Source organism: Erigeron canadensis, chromosome 5 (assembly GCF_010389155.1).
Source record: "Erigeron canadensis isolate Cc75 chromosome 5, C_canadensis_v1, whole genome shotgun sequence".
NCBI lineage: Eukaryota > Viridiplantae > Streptophyta > Magnoliopsida > Asterales > Asteraceae > Erigeron > Erigeron canadensis.
In genome coordinates, this window is record NC_057765.1 from 24,421,578 (window position 1) to 24,447,599 (window position 26,022).

At 32.5% G+C, this 26,022-nt stretch overlaps 2 protein-coding genes and 1 long non-coding RNA gene across 3 annotated transcripts; 2 read left to right on the forward strand and 1 right to left on the reverse strand.

The window, feature by feature from the left end:
• Positions 1–696: 696 nt before the first annotated feature.
• LOC122599056 lies at positions 697–4,402 on the forward strand. The gene is made up of 3 exons (XR_006323853.1): positions 697–781; positions 3,285–3,347; positions 4,242–4,402. It is a non-coding gene; the product is annotated as an uncharacterized LOC122599056 (long non-coding RNA).
• Positions 4,403–5,987: 1,585 nt separating this feature from the next.
• LOC122602089 (probable DNA helicase MCM9) lies at positions 5,988–13,056 on the forward strand. The gene is made up of 19 exons (XM_043774821.1): positions 5,988–6,256; positions 6,376–6,478; positions 6,597–6,732; positions 6,934–7,072; positions 7,420–7,486; positions 7,684–7,858; positions 7,994–8,093; positions 8,229–8,326; positions 8,408–8,473; positions 8,641–8,733; positions 9,144–9,260; positions 10,594–10,733; positions 10,912–10,993; positions 11,116–11,237; positions 11,322–11,389; positions 11,740–11,849; positions 11,917–11,964; positions 12,036–12,188; positions 12,837–13,056. Exons 1-19 carry the CDS (start codon positions 6,117–6,119, stop codon positions 12,908–12,910), a joined length of 2,031 nt encoding a protein of 676 aa, XP_043630756.1. The 5' UTR covers positions 5,988–6,116; the 3' UTR covers positions 12,911–13,056.
• Positions 13,057–15,558: 2,502 nt separating this feature from the next.
• On the reverse strand, positions 15,559–20,120 carry LOC122600002 (dicarboxylate transporter 2.1, chloroplastic-like). The gene is made up of 4 exons (XM_043772632.1): positions 19,193–20,120; positions 17,883–18,196; positions 16,526–16,974; positions 15,559–15,868 (listed from the first exon to the last, which is right to left on the reverse strand). Exons 1-4 carry the CDS (start codon positions 19,976–19,978, stop codon positions 15,753–15,755), a joined length of 1,665 nt encoding a protein of 554 aa, XP_043628567.1. The 5' UTR covers positions 19,979–20,120; the 3' UTR covers positions 15,559–15,752.
• Between the last annotated feature and the right edge of the window lie 5,902 nt (positions 20,121–26,022).

Here is a 26,022-nt window from a genome sequence, read left to right on the forward strand (position 1 = left end):
AAGATATAGATATAAATATTGTAACATCCCGAACTATTTTATTCAATTTCGTTAACTTTGACCGTTAGTGAATGTTGACCTACCGTTAAGTGGAACATATTTTATGTGGTTAATTATGGTGTTAATTATTACGTGTTTATGCGGATAACCATGTGGTAGTTAAGTAGAATAATACGTGTCATTTATATGGATAATTATGTGATATTTAAGTAGAAAGATTGTGTGGATAAGTCGGGGTATATGTTCCCATTTAGTGCATATGTTTAAAGTGTTGATAAATGTTTACCTTTAAAGCTTGTTATATTGTGTATTTTCGTTAGGCGTTAGGTAAAGTTCAATGTAATTATTGTTTAAAGCAAACCTAGTATTAGTGTATTTTATTTCTTTGATACAATTAACAAAACTCTGTAAGTCATATTCTTTCATTTTGATGTAAGCTCTAGGGTGTATACGTAAAACAAACAAAATTATATGTTATAAGAACGTTATTATTTGTAACATATATTGGGTCTGGCCCAAAATAAAGAAATTGTAAGGTAAAAGCCTTATTTGGCTTGAGGGCTGGCGTATCAGGGGATATAAAAAGAGATACCTTATGCTTTTACGTAGCTTGATAGATAAATTAAAAGAGATAGTTGTTCTTATGTGTCCCGGCCGCCGATTTATTGAAAAACAAAGAGAGGGTGTTCATTGTGTGCCAAAATAGGTGTTATTGTCTTGGAGTTGTCGAGTTATTCTGCATAAGATTAAAAAGAAAGAGGGCACTGTTTTCAATCTATAGGTATTCGTGTTTCCTGCCTTCTCTCTTTAGCCGAAATATATATAGATATATATATTACATTATATTATACTCGTATTAATTTATTATGGTTTAAGAGAAGATGAAATCCATTTGAAAGGTGTGTTGTCTTTTAGTGCTAGCATCTATCTGACAAGTTAAAAAACAAAATAAAAGCTTGTGCTTTGATTGTCACCATAACCGAAATATATAGTTAAATCATATCTGCACCCCAAAACTCAAAATATAGATTGGTGTCTTTTAAAATCTGGGAAAGTGACTTCCTTTTCTTTCTTTACAAAAAAACAAACCCCTTCTCTCTCCTTTTCTTTCTTTACAAAAAAACAAACCCCTTCTCTGTCACACACACCATTTCTCTACTTTCTCTCTCTAAAAAACTCAAAATTTCAATTCATTATTAATTAAATAAAATTAATTATCAACAAAATTTAATTCATGATGTTATTCTTTCTTTTGTGTGTTTGAAACTTTGAATCAACAAAAGAAAAAAAAATTAATTTCACACCTTAAAATTAAGATTAAAAGAATCTTGATTTTAGGGGATCCAAAAAAGGTTTGATTTATCCATCTTTTTCTTCTGGGTTTTCTCTCTTATATCTTATATAGTTGTCGTGGCATTGCATTTTCTTCATCTTGGAAGAAATCTTTCGCTTTTTTTCTTCTGGGTTTTCTCTCTTATTCTTAAGTGATTTTGTAGAAATCTTTTGGCATTACGTTTTCTGGGTTTTCTCCAACTATCATTTTACTAATTTTGTAGAGGAGCACAGAGTCACATTAGAAAGTCGTCTGTCCCCGTTCACTAATTTAGTCACTATCAAACAAGTCAAAAAGAACTCTTTTAAATTCCCAACCCCTACAATTATCATTGGTCCAGCTTTTTTTTTTTCAGTGGTCTATAGTCTAAAAATATTGTTAGTGGGAAGGATGAGGATAATAGGGTCTAACAAAAAACAATGAATCAGTAGGTGGTCTAGTATCTATATCTCATTTGTAAGAAGGGTGCAACTAAAACTTCTATCTTGTTATGTATGATAGTAATATTTTTATAGTAATTATGTGGTCCCTTTTATTGAGACGTGCAACAGAGAAACTGCAAAAAGGTTAAACAATTTTGTTACTTTATTGTCATGTTGTAGTGAATAAGTATTATAATAATAATAAATAGAAAAAGAACAAAAAGGGGGGGATTTATATAGTGTGTTCTTTTTATAAGTTGTAGAACCTGACACCAAAAAGAATTGTCACCAAGTGTGTATGTAGTTGCAGATTTAATTTGACTTTTCCTTTATTTAAAACTAGGAAAAAGGGAATATAAGGTTGTCTGGCACCTAAGTTTAGGTGTGGAACCCTTTACATATTAATATTTTATTATTTATTGTTTAATGAATAAATGCATGAGCCCCATGATTTTTATAGATTAAAAAAACAATATGTGAATATTCCACACCTAAACTTAGATACCCGACAACCTTATATTCCCATCCTCTTAAAACTATAAGTATATAATGGAAGTTATGTTGCCCCTTTCATTTACTAGTGGCCGAAAATTATAGTAAGGAAAAAGGTAAATTTATTGTTGTTCTCTTGTAAGTCACAGCAGGTAAACAAAATAGGTACATATACATGTGTTTAGGAGTTCTTCAATAAAGCAGTACTATTTTTGGCTTGTCATGTAGGAGCCGAAATATATTTTTGAAAAAAAGAAACAACATATAGTCGAGTTGCTTTGCTGTATGGCATGTTTAAGAATTTATTTAGTAGATTCTAGCTTGACACATAAATACATGGAACGAATATTTATATATATATATATACTAGGTGTTTTACCCGCACGATGTGTAGTTATTAAATTTATTTTTTGAAAATAATTTTGACACGAATAATAAAAAGAATTGGTTTAATGATAATAAATTTATTTATAAATTACCGAGTATAATTTATATGTATGACTAACAAACAAACAAAATTACATGTTAATAATTTTATTGAACCTGATTAAGTTGACTATACATGTAAAAATCTAAATAATATATATATATTTTTTGTCAAAATCAAATGATGATCATAAAAAATTCCATAAACCCCAAAATAGTTTATTAATATTTATATTTGATGAGAATTTATTAAAATATCTTTGCCATATATAGAATTTTTGGAATTCATTAAATATGTTTAAATAAGATAATTATTATAAAAATTTATAAAAATGACACATAAGATAAAAGCTTATGTGTCAATTTTTAAAAATAGCTTTAAATTAAAAGAATTTTAAAATGTTAGGATAACTACAATAGATATATATAGATATATAGGAGTATGCAGAATGATCTTATATAGTTTTACATGTTTAGTCGAGCAGCATGAAAAAATAATAATAATAACATTTAATGGAAAAGCATGGTGAAATAACATCTTAGTGATTTTAATTAGGATATGGTGCATGTTTTGTCTAGTTGCTTTATTTAACTCATTTTATTACTTATAGGTTGTTGGGAATACATAACAAGCTTGGTAAACTATTATTATTTGTGGTTTGTGAAGCGCAGAGGTAAGATAACTTACTTTTGACACCTGGGGACACAACAAAACTTAGTTTTAATAGTTAAACTCCTTTTTTATGTTGTTTCAACTATGTCATGCATATGTTGAGTGTGGGATATATGTGGGAGGTTTATTGGGTGTTGTTAAAGCATGCTTGGGTAGATATGAGTGTAATATTGTATTGTTGATATATGTAGCTTGTTGATTGTGTGGTGAATGATTTATGTGGACTTGTACACATAGTACACTAGACATGATTTAGGTTGCCATGTCACGTGCACATTTAAGGGCCCTAAAATATTATGTAGATATTGGTGTGATATATTTTTAATATATCTTTTAGTGAAAGTCTCGAGCATTGGTCTAAGAGTTAAGCTTAACCCACATGACATCTATTTAGGCAGAGTGTGCTATGGCGTCACTTGGGACACTGATCATATTCTTTTGTGAATACAACATGGTGTTTAGAGTATTTTGGGTGTCGTGGTTGACCACCTGGTGTTAACGGAATACTCATGGATTTGGTTATGCCTACCCATAACCACATAGATGGACCATCGTAAGGTCTACCCATCAAATCGGGTGTGGGGTAACATATTTGGCTATTTATCCGCCTCACACAACCTTTCTATGTAGTTTATTATGGCATAAATTTTTGGTGATTTATACAGCTTATGTAGTTATGTGGATATTGGTGGCTATGGAAAATTGCTAGGCACATTATAGGATTTGATAATCCTTATTATGCAGTTTATGTTGTTTTGTTATTTGTGCCTTTATATATGCATGAGTTAATTTATTAAAGTGTTTTAATTGGCAATCCTTTTATTTATACTAACATATTATCTTACTCAGCTTTTATAGCTGACACTTGTTTTGTGAAAATGTGTTGTGTCCTCAGGTTAGGCATTGATCAGTGGCTGGTAGCTAACTTGTGAGATGGGTAGCTATTATTGGAGCTTTGGACGTTGGCTTTAGTTACCCATAGTTGCACTATATAAGTAGACTTATTTCTTTAGCCCTTTTGGCTTTTATTACGTTGACTGTCTTTATTGAGTTTTATTGTGGATTTCATTAACATTATTGTGATGATATTGGTTGGTAACACCTTTTTAAGACATTCATTATGTTTTATTAGTTCCATTAGGAATCAATTGGGACTTTTAAAAGTCGCTTCCGCATTTTATAAACAGTATTATGTTTAAAGTTGAAATTTTTTTTGAAATCCACATTTTTATAAAGCAGGGTGTTACAAATATAGTTTACTATACGTTATTATTTATATCTATATCTATCTATACTATCTATATCTATACTATATTATAAAGCAGATCTCCCCTGATTACATTTTAAGTTTCAACATTTACTTTCTCAAAATGCCCATATTTCAATTCTATATTTACCTAACACATTTTCTCACTCCTCAAATCTCAACCAATCATTTGTTTTCTCTCTCCATAAATCATTTATTCTTCCAATTCATTCAAAATCTTTTATCTCAAAAACCGTACATCGATAAATTATAAAAGTTATATTGGTGTTCTTAAAATTTCATGCTCTTTCATTAGAGATGTCATTCGATATACTTTCAACGAATTTTTAAATCCGAGGGTGGAGCCCGTGCGACTAAGGCATTTGGCTATCACACTCTATGACCTATCACCACATTATCTCACTGCAGCAACGCGCAGGTACTTGCTCTCGTATATTATAAAGCAAATTCTTCTTGTCTAAAATTTTAAATTTCAACATTTACTTCCCAAAGATGCTCCTTCTATCAATTGACATTCTTACCAAACACCCTTTCTCTCTTTTTAAATGTCAACCAACCATATTTTTTCTCTCTCCTCCATAAATCATTTACTCTTCCAATTCATTCAAAATCTTTTATCGCACAAACCGTATATCGATAAATTATAAAAATTATATGAGTGTTCTTAAAATTTCATGCTCTTTCATTAGATATGTCATTCGATATATATACTTTTGCGGAATATTTTAATCCGAGGGCGGAACCCATACGGTTAAGGCCTTTGACTATCACACTTTATGACTTATCATCCCACCAGTTCACCGCCGCAACGCGCGGGTACTTACTCTCTTACTATATTATAAAGCAAAAAGTCCTTATCTAAATTTAAGTTTCAACATTTACTTCCCCAAAATACCCCATGTATAATATATATTTACCTAAAATAACTATATTACCTTTTCTCTCTCCTCAAATCTCAAACAATCATTTTTTTTTTCTCTCCTCCATAAATCAAATATTCCTCCAATTCATTCAAAAACTTTTATCTCAAAAACCGTACACCGATAAATCATAAATCTTATATGGGTGTTCTTAAAATTTCATGTTTTTTCATTAGATATGTCATTCGATATACTTTCGACGAATTTTTAAATCTAAGGGCGGAGCCCGTACAGCTAAGACATTTGGCTATTCAATTTTATGATCTATCACCCCACCATCTCACTGCTGCAACGCGCGCGATTACCCTCGTGCTAAAAAAAAAAAAGGAAATTATAGATTTTTTTAAAAAATTACTCCGTAAACCGTATAATATCATTTGATCAGTTTGAAGGCCGGTATCATTAATACCCGACCCGTACTATTGTCCACGCCCCATCCCTAAAATCCAGCACCTAGATATCCGCCTCTTTCCCGCCAAAACCTAAAAATCCCCATTTTCACGCCTTTTTGCCCCATTTTTTCAATCAATCAATCAATCAATCAATCCTCCGTGCTCCGGTCGGCTATTCGAGTAGTACTCAAATGGATATCGAGATGTACGACGGTGGTGGCGGCAGCAGAGAGAAAACCCTAACAGACTTTTTAACAGAATTTTACTCCGATCAATTCCAGTCTATCCTCTTTTCCTCCGATCACCGCCTTCATTATCCTATAATTGTCGAGTATGTATATTTCCACTTTTTTAAGAAAAATGTTTTTATTTTTTAATATTTTTTTAATACACTTTAGTATCTAGCATAAATTCAGAAAGAAAACAATTAAATTTTGTATTATATATCAGTTTTGCTGAATTTATGGAATATGATCCACTGCTTGCTGATAAAATCCTTCGCTATCCGACCGAATACTTGCCTATTTTCGATAACGCTGCTAAGTTAGCTCAGGTTATTTCTAATCCATTCAATATTCATAATTATATGCGATTTTGTGGACTCGAGTCTCGTTACGACGGACTCTTGTGTGGTGTTTGGAAGGTAATTGATGTGTTTTTTTAAAATTCAGGAAATTGTGTATAAACAAGTTAAGATAGTTTGGGAGCAGGAAAGTCAAAAGGACGATTTCGATGGCTCACGCCCAAGTATTAAAGAATTTGTTCATGTTCGGATTCAAATGTGTGGTCCTACGCTGGATGATCCTGGTATAGCGGAATTTTGTGTTTGCGTGTTGTTATCGTGAATGATTTTTTTGTTATTTTTGCAATTTATGATCAGAGTTTGCTCCTGAAATGTAGCATTTAGGATGATTAGTTAATTTATCCTAAATGGAAGTGACATATAAGAACTAGATTTTATTTGTAAAGTAGACTTAATTTATTGTTATATGTACATGGTTTATGTAGAATTCTCTCCGAGCATTGGACGTGTTCGTGTGAAACATCGTGACATCCTTCTCACTCTGAAGGGGACGGTAATTAGATCTGGAGCGATTAAGATGATAGAAGGGGAAAGACAATATGAATGTCGGAAATGTAAACACAGGTTTTTTTTGGATAGACTGTTACTTTTTTTTTTTTTTTTATAAATGTTTAGTGTGTTAGATAATATAATACAAATTGTGTTATTATCTTTGTATAGTTTTAAATTATTCTCTTTTCTTCAAGCTATATGGTGTATTTGAATTCCCACTTTTTTTCATTATATGTACTCATTTTGCAATTTGTATTAGAAGATCATCATTTCCATGCCTCTGTATATTTAACTGAATCCCCACTTTATTTAACCTCTTAGCAACTTTGTCGTATCAGAATACTGGTAGTTACTATGAGGCCTACCATCTAGTGGATGTATATGGTTTCGAAACACTAATGGGGGAAGTTAATATGTAGGTTTAAAGTTCATCCGGAACTAGAAAACAGGAATGCCATACAGAAGCCAACATCTTGCCCTTCCAAGGTTATTATCCACTCTCCAACTTTTTTCCTGATTGTGAACAAATTTACCGCCTATAACTAATATTGAATAAGCTAAAATACAGGACCAAAAATAGTGACGTTACAGTGAGGAGTAATTCTTTGAAGTTATAATTTTTAGGCACTTTTTTTTGTAACTTTTATTCTGATTGCTCACTACATGTGTTATCCACCAATCAGGATCCAAAATACTGTGAAAGCACCAGTTTTGAGCTTCTAGAGGGCAACCAAGTGTGTCATGATTTCCAGGAGATGAAGATCCAAGAAAGCACTCAGGTTTTAGGTGTTGGAGTTATCCCACGCTCAATTCCTGTTATTTTGCAGGATGATCTTGTTGATGTAGTTAAAGCTGGAGGTACCGTATCAATTTTTTTTGTGAGCCAATGTATTATTTTATGCATTCAAGTCTAACTTAACATGCTTTTTTTGTTAACTCATTAGTTTCATGTCCTATATTCAAGTATTTGACCCTTTATATAATTGTCTGCAGATGAGGTGATCGTCACAGGGATTTTGACAGCTAAATGGTCTCCAGCTCTGAAGGATGTTCGCTGTGACCTTGAACCTGTATTAGTGGCCAATTGTGTGAGGTATATTGTAGTTACCTTTTTACTCTTGGCTGATTTTAAGAGTGCATGGGCAATTGAGCTTAAATTAAAAAGCAAATAGATGCGTCTATGGTAGTCTTTCTACTTTTGCTTTAAACTTAAACTTTGCTGTTTTAGGCGAATAAATGAGATAAAGTTGGATATCGAAATCCCTGATGATATAGTTATGCAGTTTCAAAGTTTTTGGTCAGAATATAAAGATACTCCATTAAAAGGTAAGATTGTGTTGTTTGATTGCAATAGTCTATTGTATACCTAATTCAATAGATAAAGTGATAATCAAATTGATTCTACAGGTCGAAATGCCATTCTTCAGGCTATTTGCCCCCAAATTTATGGTCTCTTCACAGTGAAGCTGGCGGGTAGTTTTTTTTTGTCTTCCTTTTCCCTAGTTCCCTTTCTACATCTAAAGTTGGCTATGTATTGCTTCTTTTTAAATTTGTAATATCTACTTCATAAGCTATTTGGATACGGCACCATCCTTTTTCTACCAAAATCAATAGATAAAAAAAATTATCGTTCAATATAGTTATCTTGACACTTATTGGAGGCGTACAACATGTTGATGCTTCTGGGACAAAAGTTCGAGGCGAGTCTCACCTTCTTCTGGTAGGAGATCCAGGTAATGCTAATTTCTATTTTCTTGATTTAATTCTTGCCAAAACATTTAAATATCCTCATCTAGGCTTAGGTCTATAAACATTTTCTTGAAGATGCTCAAAACTAGAGCAACTTTTTAGAAAAATCCGTTTATTCTAAACGATGTGGCCTCTGCATAAATGTCTATGTCTTAGTGCTCTTATTCTGATAAACATTTTTATTGGTTTCTAAAAACCAAAGGTTTCTTTTCTAATTGTTTCTTCGTAAGATATATTTACCACGCTGTCCCCTCAAGTGTACCATAAAAATTGCCCTTCAAGTCAAGTTAATCTACAAACTTTTGTTTCACTTGCCGTAAGGGTTCGTCCTTTTTAGTTATGAACATGATTTCATTGGCAAAGAATTGATTGACATTCTTATTTAAGTTTTTAGGTACAGGAAAGTCACAATTCTTAAAGTTTGCTGCTAAGCTGAGCAAACGATCTGTTATCACTACTGGGTTGGGAAGTACTAGCGCTGGATTGACAGTCACAGCTGTCAAAGATGGAGGTGAGATTTGATTGTTTGTTGACCAGTATCCAAACTTTGAAGATAAATGCTACAAAATGGTATCTAATGAGAAGTAGCACAAATTTAGAATATGTAAATAAATTCCTGTGCAATTGCTTTCAAGCAGTCAAAGATTATATCGGAAAAAGATGATGTGGAAAACGGATTAAAAATGAGATACTTATTATATTCTTGACCTGGTCTCTACATTAGCAATTGAATACTCTACTCCTAAAGGTATCAGTTCATCATAACAGAGAATTGAAACAGAGACCAAATACACATTCTTCATTTTTGACCGGCTTTTCTACAATAAAGATGAATTTTAAGCCAAATCACTTCCATGTCATAACAGATAACATGCTAAACATGCCTCTTATGCTTTGCTGGTTAAATATAAGCAAGGCAGGTGTATCATTTAAGGGAATTGACCCTTGAACAAAGTTGCAAAGTTTGCTATTCAAGATCGGATCGGTCGAGTACCTTGGAAAGAGTACCGTCCCAGACTATTCGGGAGTATTCGGAGAGTACCCTGATCGGGATTTTTTATATATAATAATAATAACTTCTGAAATTATATGTGTTGAAATAGTCTAGAAACATAAACATAATTGTTCATGGGACCCTAGAAGTATGTTTAGAAACATTAACAAAATAGTTTAATTACTTCCAAACTATTTTTGATCCATTACTCGGATATTACTTAACTCACCTCGATTTCCAACTTTGTACTAGTACACGCATTGGAATTAGAGTTTTACAACACTGCTCTTGAATTCTGTTCTTGGTTTTAAAACTCTTGAATTAGAGTTTTACAAATTAGAGTTTTACAACTTTGTACTAGTAAGCGCTAGGCGCAAGCCTTGGAGCTTTTTCGTACTCAAGGTGCAGGGTGTACAGAAAGCGCGCGCTTTTGGGCCTTTTTTGTGAGCCTAGGCGCCAAAAAGCGCTAAAAAGCGTGAGCTTTTTGTACAGAAGAGGATTTTTTTTTTATAGAAATAAGTAATTTTTTTCCTTAACTCTTCTTTCTCAACAAGATTGATCTCTTCTTTCTTTTTCCCCAACGAGAACAACAATCTTTTGAGAATTTCTTTTCAAATACCAAATTTGATCAAAGCCGGACTTAAACGAGTATCTTACTGATGTTGTTTTGGTATTTTATGTGTTATAAATACTATATAAATAATTTATAAAATTTCTTCATAAGTGTGCGCCTTGTGTACGAAAAGCTCCCTGCTTTTGCGCTTCCGAAATGGACCCTATCGCTTTTGTGCGCTTATCGCTTTTTAAAACCAAGATTCTGTTTGATAATGAAGTGTTTTCACACTTGCAGGTGAATGGATGCTAGAAGCTGGGGCCCTTGTCTTAGGTGACGGTGGACTTTGTTGCATTGATGAGTTTGATAGTATGAGGGAACATGATAGAGCAACTATACATGAGGCAATGGAGCAGCAAACTATCAGTGTTGCTAAGGTACCATTAGTGACTATGATCAATGTTCTATGAATTCTAAGCTATGATAAAACCGTAAATGTGTGATGTAAGTTTTTTCTAGCCTGGCCATTGTTTGGTTTTTGAATTGGTAGTTGGCTGTCATGAAACTGCTTATAGGTTTTAGCTCTTGAGTCCATGATATCCTATTTCTTTTCAGGCGGGTCTAGTAACCACTCTCAGTACAAGAACTATTGTCTTTGGTGCAACAAATCCCAAAGGCCAATATGATTCTGATCAATGTATCTTTTTTTAGAGTTCTTATATGTTGTTTTTGTATTTCTGCGATATACTGAGCGTTTTTTTCCCATTAAGATGTCTAGTGTAATGTTTTTGCACATTGTATTTCTTTAACGAACTTTAGCTATATCTGTCAATACTACGTTATCCGGACCTTTAATAAGCAGATTTGACATAGTCCTGGTTCTCTTGGACACAAAAAATCCAGACTGGGATAAAGTTGTCTCAGATCATATTCTTGATCAGGTATCAACTAGCCTACTTGATGTTCCCTGTGCTCTAGTGATCACTAGCACATGAATAAGTCCTCACAGTGGTTCCTGTAAGCAGGCAGAACCAGAAAAAGATAATTGTCATGAAGATGATGGTAAGAAGTGGCCCCTTTCCTTGCTCCGAAGGTACAATTTTGAAAATCTATGTACCTCGGGAATACAATCTATTTGTATACTCATTATATTTATGGAAAGAAAGAAAATCTCAAAATCAACCATTTTCCAAATAATGAAAATTTCCCTCTTTTTAGTTGCCCGTATTGAAACTTTAGATTGAGATAGGTCATATCTTGTGATTTTTTTGGAGCTTTCTGGAATTTTTGTGCTCCTTAATGATGAAAAGTTTGGATCTTTTATAATGAAGCCTATTTATTTATGTAAGGAGAATGTGGCCATCTATCTGAACTAAGATGGGGCTTATGATATGACAAATTGGAGATTGATGGAATGATGGTGTAGTTATGTTTATTTTGCAGGTATATTCACTATGTAAAAGGCTATTTTAGACCAACTCTAACTAAAGAGGCAGAAAATGTTATTTCAAAATATTATCAACTCCAAAGAAGATCTGCAACAAAAAATGCAGGTTTTACCTTTGTTTTCAGCACTTCCTATGTTCTCTTAACTTCATATCTAATTATTTTCCAATGCAGCAAGAACCACTGTACGAATGCTTGAGAGTTTAATTCGACTTGCTCAAGGTATGAGTTTTATCTTTGCAAAGTTTGTATTCAAGATGAAGTGTTTGTTAACGTATCAGTTCCATTTACAGCACATGCAAGATTGATGTTTAGAAATGAAGTTACTCGATTGGATGCCATCACAGCGATATTATGCATTGAGTCATCCATGACCACATCAACTATCGTTGATAGTGTTGGGAATGCACTCCACTCAAATTTTACAGATAATCCTGATCAAGAATGTATCCTTGTCCAATTAGGCATAGCTTTAGCCACATAACATATTGTCAGAAGTTTGACTATTTTCTGGTGATTATGCATTTTCTATTGGGCAAATTGCATAAAAGGATAGACAATTTTGGTCAAATTTTTATTTCAGGTTCCAACTTTCTATGCCCCGGTACTTTTAGGTAACTTTCAACTTTAACAATTGGCAATGGGATCTAATCACTCCATCAGTAACTAGTATTTGAAAGCTCTGGGTTTTCCAAAGTGTCAAACTTTGATGGTTTTTACCAAAAGTTTTGTTAGTGTTTCAAAATATCTGAAAGTTTGTTTGGGGCAAGTTGACTACCTGGAACAGAGATTTGATCGAACTTTGTTACCTTTTATAGCATTTAACACGTCTGTTTTCATACCAAAAAGATAAAAAGTCGGTGAATAAAGAAAGTTTGAATAGCAAGGCTGATGCAGTCATTTGGCAAATGCAAATTTCATTAAAAAACATACAGGGGCCAAATTGTTTATCAACTATACAAGTCTCACCTCATATATACTCATTGGATTGATAACAGAGATGAATATTGTCAAATTGACTAAAGCTGTTGAGCACTGTAAAGGAAGACATGGATTGTATTGGTAGTTTGTGTATTCCTTAACTCAAGCTTCAGATGCTCAGCAAGAAACTCAAATCCTTGCAAAGCTAAACAGTATTGATGAATTCCCAGATATAATTACCATATGAATCTGGTCAACTTGACATTAGCAATCTAATTGATGTACCAGGCAATATATTAAAGTTTGCTGTATCGTTATCTCACTAGAGCTGCACGCGTTTGTTTTGGAATAGGAGGATATGGAAATCGTGTCTATGCATTACATATTATTAATCATTGCGTCATGTACATATTAAACATGAGATAAATGTATGAGTTTCGGGTATTAATTGCATGGCGCTCTTCGTTCATAATTTTGTTGGCCTTACTAGACAAACATCCCTTGGCTTTCTTAAATATTTTGCCAATTCACTAGGGATCGGCATGTATCCTGTATGGTGAGGCCTTTGTGCCGGCGGCATCCCTGCAAGTGTAGTATCGTTTTTCAGAAACGGGAATTAAAATGTCGTGGAATTTGGAATCCTTCAAATCCACCTGAAGATGCACGTAGGGAGTTGAATGTCGTTTACCATTCTATTGTTTGAAATCATTTTCATGCTTTGCATTTTCCTGTTTTGCTACAAACATTTTCTCATTATTAAAGTAAAATAAAAAGATACAATAAAAGATTTATTTTCAGGGCGATACAGTTATTATGATACACTAGAATGTTCTCACAAATCTCATGCAATCCACCAGAGCTGAACACTTTGCAGTTGTGACGAATGATGGTGGTCATGATTCGTCTCGTTTAGGAAACCTATGTATATGTAAGATTAAATAGTTGTGTGAAATGAATTATAAGGTCAAACTATCAATAGCCCATGAGTATTACCAAGTTTCAAATATTTGTTAGCGAGGGTAATATAGTAAAATGCTCTAATATTTAGGTTTTATATAAGGATGGTGATCTGTACACCACCTGGTTTTAGCCTTACACCATCAAATATGTTTTAAAGTATTGCACAATAAAATACCTTTAAGCACATTTTAGTGTTGTAAGGTTAAATTTAGATGATGTATGGATCAAACACCTAAAAGTTTTAGTGTTAAAATAAAAGAGATGGTCATGTTGTTTGTTAAAGGGGTATTTTTTCCGTTTTTAAGGTCAAGATCAAGGCCAAATTATAGTCATCTTTAATCCCAATTACCGGGAACCTCAAAACCACAACATTGTAGATATGTTTCCTTAAAAATTTATCTTATGAAATATAAATTTATTTAGAGGCAACACCCACCATTTTTGTGAAGATAAATAAAGAAATTTTTAAACCGTCATTTCATTGGGTTACATCACCTTTTTACTATTCATATCTTATTAACTTAATATAGTTTTTAAAAACTTATTTTAATGGGGAAATCGGAGCTTTTCTTATCATATGTATTGTTGTTTCACATGAGGATTTTCTCCCCCTTTTTCTTTTTCACGTGGTGGTAAGATATGAGAATAACATGTTACTTTTGCTCTTTTGGTCATTATCCCTACGTTTATTCTCGTAACAAAATTACGAGAATAAATTAGAATTACATCATTTGTCTGTAGCACAGTGCCGACTGAATAGTATAGTTCAGCTGGGCTAGGCAAAAGCCTGAGGCCTCTAACTAACTAAGACTTCCTGTTTTTATAGTTATTGGGCTAGTTTAAATGTAGTGTGTTTGTTTTCGCATGAAAATTTTAATTAAGGGCTAAAAGGAAAATGATAAATTCTCCTAACCAAATAACCTAATAATCCTCTTAATACATTAAGACGGTGACATGTGGTATTCACTAATTCTCTTTTTTAATCTTGCCCCCTGATTTTTCCACGTGTCATCATCTCATGATTAGAATGATTATTAGGCTATTTGCTTAGAAGGATTTATTATTTCCCGGGCTAAAAAGACTACATAGAGTGCTCCCTCCTAGAAAATTTACACCCCACCAATCCCCTGTTTTCAATTCTATTACAGTTTGTCGATGATGACGTAAATGATTTGACAAACGAGGATACTCCTTTGCTAACATACGCAAAAGTAGATAAAGCTTTTTTAACTCCGTCATTCAGGGCCGCCTTAAGCAAAGGTTCGTCCCTAGGACTAGTCCTAATCCTCCTAAACAACCTTCTATCAAGGATTAGTCTTGAATTCACCTTTAATTTAATTATACACTCACAAAGTTTTAAAAAAGGAAAAGAAAAATAGTTTAACAACTCGTCCCTAAGGGAACGAGTGATGTATGACGAATCCAAGGACGAGTCGAGCTCTGTGGTATTTACTCCTTGATTGGAGGACAAATGGAAGACTAGTCTTGGATGGAGGTATAAGGCAGCCTCTTACAAGTATTTTTAACGGTTTCAAACTTGGATATCAGATGAATATTTTTGTTAGAATATTCAATTAGAAAAGGGCCCAAAAATTAATGCTGCGTAGATGGCCCTGCTGTAGCGATCAAGCTTTTTTTCATATCAGCCGGCACTGTTTGCTCTTAAATTTGTACTTTTGGAGTTTTGGGGATCAGTTTAGCCACTTCTATTCCATAATAAAACTTTACCAGATTACTAACATGCCCTTTTGGTTATCCAAGGGATACCTTATCACTTCATTTCATTATCCTATATATGTCCGGATGTCCCTCTGTGTGTGTGGGTGTGAATTCAAGAGCAAAAGTACATAAAAACAGAGACCATAAACCAATCATCCAAATGCCAAAAGCCTTGAAAGGATCATACTAAATTATATAAAACAATGAACAAATATATGCTCCAAAAACTAAACGATTTTGATTTCTAAATTGAGTCAATGTTACACATGGTCATCATGATTGATCCACGAAAAGGTCAAAACTCAAACAAAAAAAAATATGTGTGGCTCCCTTTGTGCTCAAAACCCTATCACGTAATGAAGGGTGTTTATCCAATGAAAAAGATATCTACGTGAAATGGAACTTGAGAATTAATACAATCCCAAAAACTTCCACCATGCACCCCCGACAACTGCCCAGATCACTGCGTTAATACAAGCCATGATGAATCCGATTCTGAATACATCTGGAAGCTCTACATAACCGGCTGTTGACAAATGAGAACAAAACAAAAAAAAAGTTAGTCACAATGTACCAAAACGAGTAAACGACTTTAAAGGTTAAAACCATAAACTCACATGAATAAGCTACACATGGATCTTTTGATGTAACCTAATAGGCTAATACCAATTCTTCTTTATGAATAACTTGTTTTTAAGATTAATGCATAGACTTTTTTTGTTTTGATTTGAAACTACAAAAACCAAGGTGTATTAATTTATGTTATGTTACTATGTTTGACCTTAATGGTCAAACTGTAATAACTGCTTTCAAGTTTCAAGGTGAAATGGGCAGGTTAGCAGATACGAGTTAAAACTAGTTGCTTTACTACGGGTCAAAACCACCAGCCGGGTCCAGGTTGACCCAGTAAAAAATTTCAGTCCATTTCCTGCAAGTAGTTAATGCCTTAGTTCTGATGATGCAAAAAGTATAATGATAATAATGATCTTATACTTTTGAGTAAAACAAGTTAGGAGATTGCATGCATTAAACTATACTTGGGGACTCAATTCCAAATTTTACATAAACTTTATTATTTGACCCGTTTGAGGTAAAACAAACCCGAGTCGATACATTCACTAGTAAATGGGTTGGGGACATATATTGCTTATCCGTATAAAAGAAAAGAAAAAAAAAAACATACCTCCAAAGTAAACAGCAGCTTGACCACTGCTATAGTGAGTTTGAGCACCAAATAAGTTTGTGTTGTAAGCTAAAGCAAGTGCTGCCAATACACCAGGGACCCCAGCTGCCAAATGCATAGCAAGGAATGCAGAGTATAAGGCTCCCACATGGCCCGTTTGACTAGCAAACATGTAGTGGATTAAGAAGTAAGCTCCTTGAAGAACACCAAATGCAGCGGGCCAACTCAAAGAGAAAGATTGAAGAAATTTAGCTACGCAATTAGACATCCATGTCACTATTCCAAGGTTTGTCAATTGACCTGCCATGCCAACAAGTACTGCAAACCAAGTCAAAGTGTCCCATGCCGATTTTTCGCTTAAGCAATCGTCCCAATTGAGAACTCCTAACAACAATAGTACAGATAATCCCAACATTGCAGTAACAACACTTGGTATTCCAATAGAATCCCTGTTTACAGAATAAAACAACAAACGAAATCGTAAATGCCATATTTAATCATTCTCTATTTTATGGGCCCTAATTATAATGGTGGATCCAGGACATACTGAATACACACTAGCATAACATAAAAACAACATTTAAAATACACTATGCACGGCAATAACAAGGTTTTCATACACTGGCTTCTAAGGTGTCTATTTCGAGCCATTTGAGCATAGACTAGGTTAGCATCATAGTCGTCAAAAGCGTAAGCGAACTCAAAGCGCAATTACCCCAAATGGGGCCTAGGCGAGAAGTGCACAAAAAGCGCGGACCCGAAAAAAAAGCGTAGGAGAGTATATAAAATTTCAGTGTCTCTAACAAATGATAATGAAGAAAATTTCAGCCAAGAGAGTATATAAAATAGCAGAAGAGTCTTAATGATAAAAAAAATAGAAGAAAACTTAACAAATATACAAAAACAGGTTATAATGGACACAAACCTAACGGAACGAGTCAGACATATGGGTTAAAGGTACTGCAAATGTAATTGCAGCCAAGGTTGGTTTTGTTAAAAAAATATCATACAATCACTACAACGATATACAGTATCATATCTTCTAATCATCATTTAAGAGTTAACTTTTCATGAAAATCAAGAGAAGAAATGACATAGATATGTATTTGCAGGTAAGGTCGGTTTGATCCATTTATTAATTATGTTATCCACATACCCAACCCACTCGACCCATGGATTTTGCCACTACTTCTATGTAGGCCAGACTATGTCGTAGTAATGTTGTCTAGTAAATGGGATGCATGTCTTCTCACATCATATAATCAGTACCCACAAAATGAACATGTTAAAAGGTAAAAAGAAAAAAAAAAAAAAAAAAAAAAACGGAACCTACACTAGTTAACCAAGTATTACATACCCAAGAACCCATAGAGAGACAGCAAGAAGCATGGTGCCAATCATCACCCATTCATTAGTTGTGACAGGACCCATGGCTTCAAGTCTCTTTGCAGCCATGGCAGGTGCATCTGGTGTATCTTTAGTTTCCGGAGGATAGATTTTGTACAAGATGAATGGAGTAAGTAGAAGTGAAACAAAAGCAGGTAAACTGGCAGCCTTAAACCATGAAATCCATGGACTTGCAATGACTAAACCAAGTTCTTCGGCTAGTTTCAGACACAACAGGTTTTGTGCTGCAGCAGTCAGGAAAAGAGCACTAGAGTTTCCAGCACACTGTCAAACATCACATAATAGATTCATGAAAATCATTCCAAAAAAGATGCAATATTTGATATAACTGTTACTCTTGAAAAACAAGATTCCCTTATATTTTTCATCTTAATGGAGTTCGATACATCTGCTAATTGGTCAAACCATTAAACATTTATCATATGTTATATTGAGTCAAACTTTTCAAATATCTGGAATGCACATAGAGTGCAAATATGACAATAATCAGTCAATCACAAGTATTATATTCAGTTTTCTTGACCAGGTACTAAATTAACAGAACTCTTTGACAGTAACAAAAGTTGACCATTTATTTTGTCAATTATGTTAATGCATCTAACCTTGCCCTCTTGCTCAACAGAAAGCCATGCATAATTCCTATAAAAAATCTACTTTAATGCCAACTGTATACATTTCTATTTTATTAACATAATATCTTCCAAATCAATGTTCTCAACTCCAAGTCTCCAACTATCAAAGTGTCACTAAACCAGACACATAAAATAATATCATACAGAAAATTAAACAAATAGGTTAACTTGAAACATATACATAGATCGGTGCAACCTCTAAAGGATGGTTAAGAAAAAAAAGGTCCTTTAAAAGTAAAAAGTAGGAAACATTTTGGCATGATACGTATCTGATACACCACTTTTTATACTTTGATTGCACCAGCTTATTTTCTGCATAAAAGTATATAGCCCCATAATCCTTCCTACTCTTTTTAACATACAACACGTTTTCTCCTAAACTTTTCCCCTGGTTTAAAAAGCTCATTCCCCGCGGTATAAAAAGCATAACTTGTTGAACGATCAATAGTCTCTTTTTTGCATCAATGCTTAACTTTTAGAATTCAATTTAGGCAACAAAACGTAATTATGCAATAGTACTAATAAATCTAATTCCTACATGGGTACATTCAGTAACATTTCATCAATAACAAATGCATAAAAAACCAAAACTAATTTAAATCAAATCACAAACACGATAACATCTAACCTGAAACTGAGACTGAATGAGATACGACCCTAGCTTTTTCGAAGAGGGGTCATTCGGTTTACTCCCAGCAGAAAGCGACAACGACTTAATAATCGGTAAAAACACACCACCTGCTCTAGCAGTAGTACTAGGCATAGCAGGAGCAATCAAAGCCTCACTCAAAGTCAACCCATAACTCAACCCCAATGTACTTTTCCCTAACCACTTAACAAAATACGTCGCAATTCGATCCCCTAAACCCGTTTTAACAAACCCACGAGCAAAAAAGAAAGAAATGACAATCAACCAAATAACTTCATTAGTAAAAGCACTAAAAGCAGTAGTAAAAGTAAGCGTTTTCGTTACAATTGTCGTCGTAAGCCCCAATAAAGCCCAAGCTCCAACGGGCAATGGCGATAACACAAGACCTGCAATTGTAGATACAAAGATAGACAAAAGTTGCCAAGCTTGTGGGGTCACTTCAATTGGTCTTGGAATAGCGAAACGAACAAGCAAACCGATTGCAATCGATAGCGATAACGGCAAAATCTTGGCACCTTGTAGTTTTTCGGGTTTTGTTGTGATTGAATTTGAGGCAGATGCTGAAAAGGGTTTGATGGGGTTTGGGGAAAGAGTCAGAAAGTTGTGTTTTTTAGTGAAAAAAAGAGGGTGGCGAGTGGTGGTGGTGGATTGCGGTGGTGATCGGAGTAAAGTTGGGAAATTGGGGGTTTTGGAAATGAAATGACGAGATCGGAGATGGAGGGAAGGTGGGTGGAAAGAAGTTGAAAAAAGGGCTGATGCTTCCATTGTTGTTGAAGATTAAGGAAATGAAGGTTTTTGAGATTTTTTTGAATTGAAGAAGAAATGGGGGATTGATTTGACAGTGAAGGTGAGCGGAGAGTTCTAAGATGTACAAGAAGAAGAAAGTCCGCCACAGAAATTTTGTTTGCGGGTAATATTATGTACTGTGCTTTATTGGTTTTTCTTTTCTTTTTTCCTAATATTATTGGTCTCCCAATGAATTTTATGCGATTAATGTTTTTGTCAATATAAAGTTAAAGGACAATTGTATATATATCCAAAAATAACATATAAATTACAAATATTCTCAACTAAAAAAATAAATTACAGATATGTTCAATATTTTCTTTTAAATACACACATTTACCTATTTGTATCTATTTCATCAAATATATTTTATCTCTTGACCATTATTATATCCTTCTCCACCTTCTTCATTTATATATATATATCAGTCATATATATCAGTCAGAACGAGTAGATCATCATATTTTCTACATTGACATTGCTGGAAATAAAATACTTTAAGGTGGGGCCCTAAAAGGAAGAGACGAGACGAAAGGCTTCCTGAAAAAAAAAAAAGATCTTTGCCTTTTACTTTTATCCACATATTTCAAATTTCTAATGGTGTTTCTACACTTCTATTTCTATTATGAATTCTTTTACTAAAAGTAACACCCAATGCTATTTTTCACGGATTTTGTGTCCAATACTTTGACGGTGTATGGGGGAGGTTAAGATGTAGACAACCTTACCCCTACCACGACGGTGTAGAGAGACTACTTCCAGGTTCTATCTAAAGATAAAAAAGGACCTCCGACCTTCCAAGGGATAAAGATAGAACCCATGACCTCTGTCTCCAAAGGCAAAAGTGTTAACCACTTGATCAAACCTTGTTGCTTACTATCGTATTATGAATTCTTTTACTGTAACTGATTTACTTTTTGGTTCTATAATACATTTATTTAATAATCTAAAATATTTAATATTTTATGTCTTAGTAGCTTACTATCGTATTTGAGTGATTGTTTTTTTCTTTTTGAATATTATTTGAGTGATTTTTTGAACATGATGTCACTGATATTTTTAAAAATATTAAATGCATTTGGGAATACTTTTCGCGTCACTAGTTTATTACCATGCTGAAAAAATCTAACTTACTACTCGTACATACCATACATACAGATATAGATAGATTTACGTAATATATATATGTAAGTAAAGATAGATAGGTGCTCTAAGTAATGATTATAGATATATAGATAAAAGAGGGATCTGTGTGTATGTACGTAAATATGTTTGGAATAATTAAAGAGTATAATTATTTAATCCATAAAAAATATAAAATTGGGTATATTTGTTAATTTTTTGGTTGGAGATATTTGTAATTTAAATGGTGTATTTGGGTATATATGCAATTTTCTCTAAAATGAACAGATACAACTAGATCCTGGCTCATACATAGCGGCAAAATGTGAGAAGAAACAGCCATAGACAAAAGTAATACTGGTTGATGCTATTGATTTTTATTTGATTAAATGGATCCCAAAAAAGTGAAGATTATGAACCGACGAGTCAAGCTAGATCGGTTGCCAATATTTGTCTAAACGTGGTGTTAATCCGACCTTGTTACCATGTCCTTTTTGCCACGTGAATGATGAATTCAGTGTCCACTTGTTAAACTTTAATGTAATTATAAACTTTCTCGATCCATGTAATTTTGTACCACCTTGTTAGTATGTGAAATGATAATTAGTCTTTGCTATTCAAAAAATAAATAAATGGTAATGACAGCCCTAAAAGTGTCACTAACAACTTATTACATGCTTAAAAACTTATACATTATATATTAAAAACCACCCTTTAATTTTCTAATAGCAAGATACAAATTTTAATGCGCTAAATTAGTTTTTACTGATAACCCTAAAGGTTCTCATTTAACAAAACAAAAATAATAATAATAATAATAATAATGTTAAAATTACGTATTATTAGAAGTTTATATATATCACATGAGAATCGATTTCTTCACATGTATCATGAACCCTCAAATTATATGTAATGTTATATGTTTTAACATTTTTTTTCATTCACATATAAACTAACACATAATCTAAAATTTCTTAGGATTTTTTCCAATTAAATATATTTAACTAACAAGATGAAAAAATTCAAACATTTTATTTTGATGTTTTAAAAGTTTAGAAATTCAAAGCTACTTAAAGACAATAACGTAGTGTCAATTTGTTAAAGTTTTGACAAGTCCATTACCCAATAAAAATGTGCCACGTGTGACACTATTCTTTTTTGTCAAAGCTTGTCAAAAAATGTGGTGTAGTATCAAAATTGAACAAAATGTGTCAAATTGATTTTACAATTTTAGTCCGTGAACGGATATATCTCAGAATAGTTTCACTTTAAGTCCCTGAAACGACGAATAATGCAAAATAATTATGTATTTAGTCCCTGGAGCGTCTAAAAATTCAAAATATTTAACGGCTAAAACTTGATCTCACTCTATAAATAAATAAATTGCATTTCACCATATATATCACTACCAATGTACAATCATCTCCGGTATTTAACTATGATATTTTACTTTCTTATTTATTTATGCTAATAAATAAAGTATGCGAGGAGCTACACAAAAGAAGTGATGCACTTTGATACATGTCAAATAGCATTTTCAAAAAAGAAAAAGAAAGAAAAATAAAATGAAAATCCAAAAGCATTTTGGGTAATGTAAGAAGCTTATTCTTATTCATTTTGTTAAATACACAAAGTTACGACGGTAATTCTTTCCTAACAAGGAAATCCTATGTCTAACAATGCGAGGCTGTCGACATATGTGATATGTTTCAATGGACATTGTTTTAGAACCATACGCTAGTTCAGCTAGTGTGTAAAGAACCCGTTTTGAATGAATCACCATTTGTTAGTTGGACAGTATTCAAGAGTGTTAATTTCATAAGCCATTAACCAAGAAGAGGCAACATTATTATTGTCTTTTTTCTTCATCCAAACGCATAGGTTTTCAGTAATTACGGCTAAAGAACCTCTTAAAACGCATGTTATTATACAATGATCACGTTTTGAATTGTTGGCAAAAGCAAGCCAATGCAATAATCATTTACAAAACAACCATGTTGTCTACGTCTACTGTCTACATAAAGTATACGAAAACTGATCATTCGTTATTGGGTCAAAACCAAAACCGAATACTGATAAAGTCGGTGGATTTAAAGAAACATTAGAAGGTATGCTGAATATGCGTCTAATTGAAGGGTTCCATAAAGTGATAAATAAAGTGTTGCAAAATGACTTTTTGTAGAGGTTTTAGTACTTGGTGAAGATCGAGTACTATGCCTTTGGATGAATTCAGGGCTAGAAATTCGAGAACACCATAATTTTGAGAGACATCTAAATCTGATAAGCGATTTCAATTCGCATGTAGTCTTTCAAATATTGCAGCAATTAACTCTTAACATACGTAATCTGCTGACATTATTGTGCACATAATTCTGCAAAATATATCGTTCTTTTGTTCAAAAAAGTAGAGGAAAAAAAAAAAGCAAAATAATATTATATATATAAGTTTAGATTGTTAGCTAGGGGTGGTAGCAAGGAAAAGCATAGGAATTATCTTAAATTTCCAGCAACACAAAATAAATCCATACAGATACATGAAACGCGGATATAACACTTTCATATGATGCAAATATTTTATGGGATCCAGTAAAATTAAATATACAAACCAGTGACGGACACATAACTTTTAATATGGGGTTGCCAAATAGTTTTTATGATACCAACAAGGGGATTGCCAAATAGTTTTTATGATACCAACAAGGGTAACATCAAATTAAAAAATTAAATTACATAAGTTCAAAGTTGCAAATTACTCTTAAACTATATATATACATTAAAATGGTAAAAAAATTTCGAGTTTTATAAATATTATTGGGTTATCATGGTCATCGTTGATCACCACATAGCCCCGCCACTGATACAATAATTCACAGAACACAAGTATATAATTGATGCACAATTATTTTAATTTTGTACAATGTTAATTTAAAGAAAATAATTTTTGTTTGATTGTTAACTTTAATAGTTGTTTTATTTGAATAAAAACCCAATATATTTTGTATAAAAACTTTCATGAATCCATTTAAAACTTGAACATGCGCTATGATATATATAATATATATATATATATATATATATATATATATATATATATGTTTTAGGTAAAATAAAACAAGTATTAAAGTAAAACAAATAAAACAATAGGTTTTTCTTCACTGAAAATCACTGTGCATCAAAAAAATTATTGTGCATCAATTCTTTCGTGAATCTTCGTGCATCAATCTAACCATGATCTATGGGTCAAGATCTTGTCTTATTTGTTTTACTTTAATACTTGTTTTACAATACTCAACCCCTATATGTAAAAAGATAAAATGAGAACCAACAAAATTCAAGAACTACGAGAACTTTTTTGATAGGGGTAATTTTGTACTTCAATAAGCATATAAATATAAATACTAATTTAATTAAGTATCCCTTAAATATCTCCATAAATAATGTTGACCCATTATTCAATATTTACAATATTATCCATTCATTTCCTACGTAAATTTTAATCAGCATGTTTCAAAACTTTTTTTATATATATATTTTTTCTAAACTTAATAAAGTATATTTCAAAAGGATTTAGTTTGGTTAAAATGTACTCGTAATATTTATGCTAATAAAATAATAAATATTACGTTTCTTGTTGTGGAATGGGTCCTAACACCATCCAAAAAATAAAATTGAAATTTTACACTTATGTCCCCATAATAATAATTTTAATAGATTAAGACATTAGCCGGTAATTACATTTCATTCACATATTAAGCCTTAGTTTATTAACGATTTTACATATGAAGATCATCATACATATGTGTAAATAAAAGTTGTATACACGTGAACATCATCATCCACATGTGTATATAAAAGTTGTTTAGATTTGAACATCATCATACATATGTGTTATAAAAGTTGTTTAGATTCGAACATCATCATACATATGTGTTCTAAAGTTGTTTACATGTGATTATCATCGTCCACATTTGTATATAAAAGTTGTTTAGACATGAACATCATCATACACATGTGTTAATAAAAATTGTTCACATGTGCACGTAATTCATATATGATTGTTTTTAAATACACTTGTAAATTTTGTAAAAAAATATGTATCAATATATTTTTGATAATTATGTTAATGTTTAGAAAATTGTGTATTGATAAAAGTCGTAATCCACGAAATATTATAGAATTTTGAAATCAAGTAACCATTTGAATTGTCAAATTGTAGGTGCCGAATTTATTGGACATTTAGAAGAAGTTACGGTTTTTTAGTCATTTTTTAATTCCTTGTCTACCCTTTTACATTTTATAATAATTTATTTATTATTTTAAATGCATATTATTCGTTAGCCATTGATTAATCTCATCCAATGGCTTAAAATAGTTTTCGCAATATATATATATATATACAAAAATCTAGATGTGAAGTCTTAATAAAACATCATCAGTTAATAATATCATTCCGCAGTAGATCGAAGAACGTACAAATGATTAAAATAAAATAAAAGGAATAGAAAAGAACGGCAAATATAAACTTTACCTACCCGTACGTATCTTATATATTCTGTCAGTCTATCTTCTACACCACTAATTTTTTGTCATACACCACTAATTGTGTTTTACACCGTTGTACTGTACAACTTAATAATACATATTTAATGGTGTATTGTCAAAAGCTAGTGAGGTACAGATCACCTCCCTATTATAAACTTGACAAAATATGAAGTTGTGTTTGTATCAAATTGTGAGTTATGATATTCAATTTTTGTCATTGTCATCTAAACATGAATTATTTTATCTCGTATATACTAGCAAATCAATGATAATAAAATTAATGTTTTTCTTATATACTAACTAATTTTTCCATAAAAATGATTTGATTATAACACTTTTTGATAAGGATCGAGATATGA